The following is a 4,452-nucleotide window of genomic DNA, read 5'->3' as shown; positions in this document are numbered from 1 at the left end:
TTGGAGACTCAAGTGAAGATCAGTAAAGTTCATGCTGCACCACCGAGATGAATCTCTTTATTTAATTATACTATGTTGGAGTAAAGACACAACAAATTGGCGACGAGTAATCTGGACCCTGAACAACTGCGAGACATGAACTTTTCTTTTTCCGGAGGGGCGGAGAAAAGGACGAAATAAAGCAGGAGACAAAACGAAACCTAGCAAAGCATCCGTGAGTAACAGTGCATAGCACACAGTGAAAAGATACACGGATAATATCTGGATTTCATGTCCAAAATGGCTTGCGTTGGAAAAGTAGAGGAGTTTGATAGTTCAAGTGGAGACTGGGAATCATACATAGAGCGAGTGGAGTTGTACTGCGACGCTAATGATATCGAGGATGAGAAAAAAAGTTCCGTCCTCCTCAGTCTAATGGGAGCTAAAACTTACAGTCTACTCCGTAACCTTCTGAGCCCTGCCAAACCGTCGAGCAAGTCATATAAAGACATTGTTGATACGTTGCAGAAGCACTTGAATCCCGCACCGCTAGTGATAGCGGAAAGATTCAGATTTCATAAGAGGAATCAAACGAAAGATGAAAGCATATCTGAGTATATGGCCGAACTGCGCAAACTCTCGCAGCATTGTGACTTTAAAACGGGACTTGATGATGCCTTGAGAGATCGACTAGTATGTGGCATGCACTGTACAAGCACACAAAAAAGACTACTGTCCGAAAAAGAGCTAGATTTGAAGAAAGCACTCGAGCTAGCCATCTCCATGGAAACAGCAGCTAAGGGTGCGTCAGAGCTACAGAAGAAAAGCTTAGAAAACGAAGTGCATCAAATGTCCTTGAATAGGAAAAAGCAAAACTGCTACAGGTGTGGTAAATCCTCACACAATGCAAACGACTGCTGGTTCAAAGACAAAACATGCAGGAAATGCCACAAACAAGGTCACATAGAAAGAGCATGCAAATCAGACCAAATAAATACCCAAAAAGAAAAATCTGGAAAGAACAAAGGGTTCAAACCTAAATCAAAGGTCAAAGCAACTGAAATGCACAAAGTTACAGAACATTCTGACAACACAAATAGCAGTGAAGACGATGACCTGTCATGCTTAGAACTGCATAGCATAACCGAAGAAGACAGAAAAATCATATGGGTCACAACGTCAGTGTCTGGAGTGAAACTAAAGATGGAACTGGACACAGGTTCAGCTTTGTCAGTGATCTCTGAAACCGATTATGACAGACTGTTCTCCCACTTACCACTGAAAAAGACATCAGTGATGTTGAAAACTTACACAGGTGAAAAAGTGTCACCAAAAGGGAAACTTAAAGTGAATGTGGTCTATGGTGACCAAACACACAAGCTAGAGCTCTATGTCCTGAAAACCACAGGGCCAGCACTACTAGGACGTGAATGGCTGAGAAGAATTCAGCTTGACTGGAATGCAATCAAAGCCCTGAATATCTCAACAGACCTCAAGAGCTCCACCCATAGGCCTGAGCAGAGATTGTCACAGTTATTGGAGGCTAATGCACATGTGTTCGAGAAAGGCATTGGTAAACTAAAACACATAAAGGCAAAGATTGAACTTGACAAAGATGCCAACCCAAGATTCCACAAAGCGCGCCCGGTGCCGTATGCCCTGCGTCCTAAGATAGACGCCGAACTACAAAATTTGGAGGCATCAGGCATTCTCTCAAAAGTTGACTGGAGTGACTGGGCTACACCCATTGTTCCAGTAATGAAGAAAGGAAAAAGTGAAGTGCGTATATGTGGAGACTTCAAAGTGAGCATCAACCCGGTGCTGCGCACAGTGCAGTACCCCCTGCCACGAATAGAGGACATCTTCTCATCATTGGCTGGTGGGGAAAAGTTTTCAAAGATTGACTTGTCACAGGCATATCTCCAGATGGAAGTGGAGGAGTCAAGCAAAAAGTTCCTAACCATCAACACGCATAAGGGACTTTACCAATACAATCGTCTTGTGTTTGGTGTTGCTTCAGCTCCAGCCATCTGGCAAAGAGCCATGGATCAGGTGCTCCAAGACATACCTGGAACACAATGCTACCTGGATGATATTATCATAACAGGAAAAGATGATGATGATCATTTCCAAAACCTGAGCAAAGTACTCACCAGGCTGAATGAGTATGGCCTACGGGCAAAGAGAGAAAAATGTGAGTTTTTCAAAAGTGAAATCTCATACTGCGGACATGTCATTGACAAGCACGGCTTGCACAAGTCACAAGAGAAAATTGAGGCAGTGCTGAAGGCACCTAAACCTAAAAATGTGTCACAACTCAGATCGTACTTGGGTCTCGTTAACTATTACCACAAGTTTCTGCCAAACCTTGCCTCAGTGCTGTACCCACTAAATGCGCTGCTACAGACAGGAGTGGAATGGAAATGGTGTGAAAAATGTGAAAAGGCATTCACAGAAACAAAAAGACTAATTACATCTGACGAGCTACTTACCCACTACGATCCGTCCAGACCCATCCGTCTGGCATGTGACGCGTCCCCGTATGGTATTGGCGCAGTCCTGTCGCACACGATGGATAATGGACTTGAACGCCCAATTGCATTCGCTTCAAGGTCGCTGTCTAGTGCTGAGCGCAATTATGCACAGATAGACAGGGAAGCCCTTAGTCTAGTCTGGGGTATCAAAAAGTTTCATCATTACCTTTATGGTCGAAGGTTTACTTTAGTGACAGATCATCAGCCCCTAGTGTCAATATTCAACCCACGAAAAGGAGTCCCAGTGATGTCAGCTGCGCGACTACAACGATGGGCCCTGTTCTTAGGAGCACACTCATATGACATCGAGTTCAAGGGGACTAAACAACACTGCAATGCCGATGGGTTGTCACGTCTCCCTCTGTCAACATCTGTGGAGGAACCGGCATCAAAAGGTGACCCGGCAGAAATGTTCCACACAACACTGATAGACCAGCTGCCAGTTACGAATGCCATGATAAGAAAAGAAACGCGGAATGATCCAGCACTTTCCAAGGTGTATGACATCACAGTACAAGGCTGGCCTGCCCATGGGAATCCATGCTTTCCTGAGTTTTCAGCAAGACGTGATCAGCTGTCAGTCTGCCAGGGAACCTTGATGTGTGGATCACGGGTGGTAGTGCCGTCCAAACTTCGCACCAGAGTGTTGGACAGTCTGCATGAGGCTCATGTAGGTACGGTGAAGATGAAAAGTCTGGCCCATAGCTATGTATGGTGGCCGGGGATAGATAAACAGATTGAGGACATCACCAAAACCTGTCCAGGATGCCTAAGCGTGCAAAATGCACCACCACAGGCTCCTTTACATCCGTGGGAATGGCCATCTGCACCTTGGCAGAGAAAGCACATTGATTTTGCTGGTCCGTTCATGAACTCTATGTTTCTCATAGCTGTGGACGCTCACTCAAAGTGGCCAGAAGTAGTCCCAATGAAATCAACAACATCAGAAAAGACCATCTCTGTTTTGAGAACCATCTTCGCCAGGAATGGCCTGCCTGAGCAAATTGTGAGTGACAATGGCCCACAGTATACTTCTGAAGAATTCCAAGATTTCATGAAAAAGAATGGTATCAAGCATTTCAAGTCAGCACCTCACCATCCTGCAACAAACGGGTTAGCAGAACGGTTCGTACAAACATTTAAAAAGGCCATGAAAGCAATGACAAGAGACGACATCTCTATTCAACACAAAATTGACAATTTCCTCCTGGTGTACCGAAATTCTGTACATGCAACGACTAATCAGTCACCTGCACTGCTGTTTATGAATAGACAGCTCAGATCTCGCATTGACCTTCTGAAGCCGAACCTGAGGAGAGAAGTGCAGAACAAACAGTTCAGCAACTTTGCACGTGAACCGCCAAGGAGTTTCGATGTGGGTCAACAGGTCCTGGCACGTGACTACCGAGGGGAAAAATGGACGCCTGGAAAGATAATCACTCGGAGCGGCACTCTGATGTACGAGGTGGACACTGGAGAGCATACCTGGAGACGTCATGTGGATCAGCTGTTGAATGCTCAACCAAAGACACCAGAGCAACCAGAGCAACCAGCACGTCCACCTGGTCCTGAAACCAACTCTGAACCCAGTACAGTGACACCCCCAGTTGCTGAGGACGTGCCCCCTACCGAGAGCACTCCACAGGCTCCTAGACGTAACCCTGAACGACTCAGGGCACCCCCTAAAAGATTGGATTTATGAGTTCACTTGTGGGACTTCTGTTAAAAAAAACCAAAAAAAACTGAGGGTTCAATGTGTGTTACCTGGTTGGCGCATTGTGTTTAATATATTGGAAATGTTTCATGTTACTTATAGTGTAGCGCATTACTCTAAAAGGGGAGGAGTGTAGTATATGTAGTGGATCTATTTGCTTTAGCGGAGCCACTCCCCTTTTTGTTGAGTTGCCTTCTATGTTATTCGCCTGCGCATTGATATGTT

At 45.4% G+C, this 4,452-nt stretch overlaps 1 protein-coding gene across 1 annotated transcript; it reads left to right on the top strand.

The window, feature by feature from the left end:
- Nucleotides 1-13: 13 nt before the first annotated feature.
- On the top strand, nucleotides 14-4,237 carry LOC103134633 (uncharacterized protein K02A2.6-like). The gene has a single exon (XM_007546967.2). It carries the CDS (start codon nucleotides 271-273, stop codon nucleotides 4,213-4,215), a length of 3,945 nt encoding a protein of 1,314 aa, XP_007547029.1. The 5' UTR covers nucleotides 14-270; the 3' UTR covers nucleotides 4,216-4,237.
- Nucleotides 4,238-4,452: the final 215 nt, after the last annotated feature.

Source organism: Poecilia formosa, unplaced genomic scaffold, assembly GCF_000485575.1.
Source record: "Poecilia formosa unplaced genomic scaffold, Poecilia_formosa-5.1.2 Scaffold18, whole genome shotgun sequence".
Taxonomy (NCBI): domain Eukaryota; kingdom Metazoa; phylum Chordata; class Actinopteri; order Cyprinodontiformes; family Poeciliidae; genus Poecilia; species Poecilia formosa.
The sequence above is the reverse complement of the archived record's forward strand: the minus strand, read 5'-3'. Positions and strand labels throughout refer to the sequence as shown.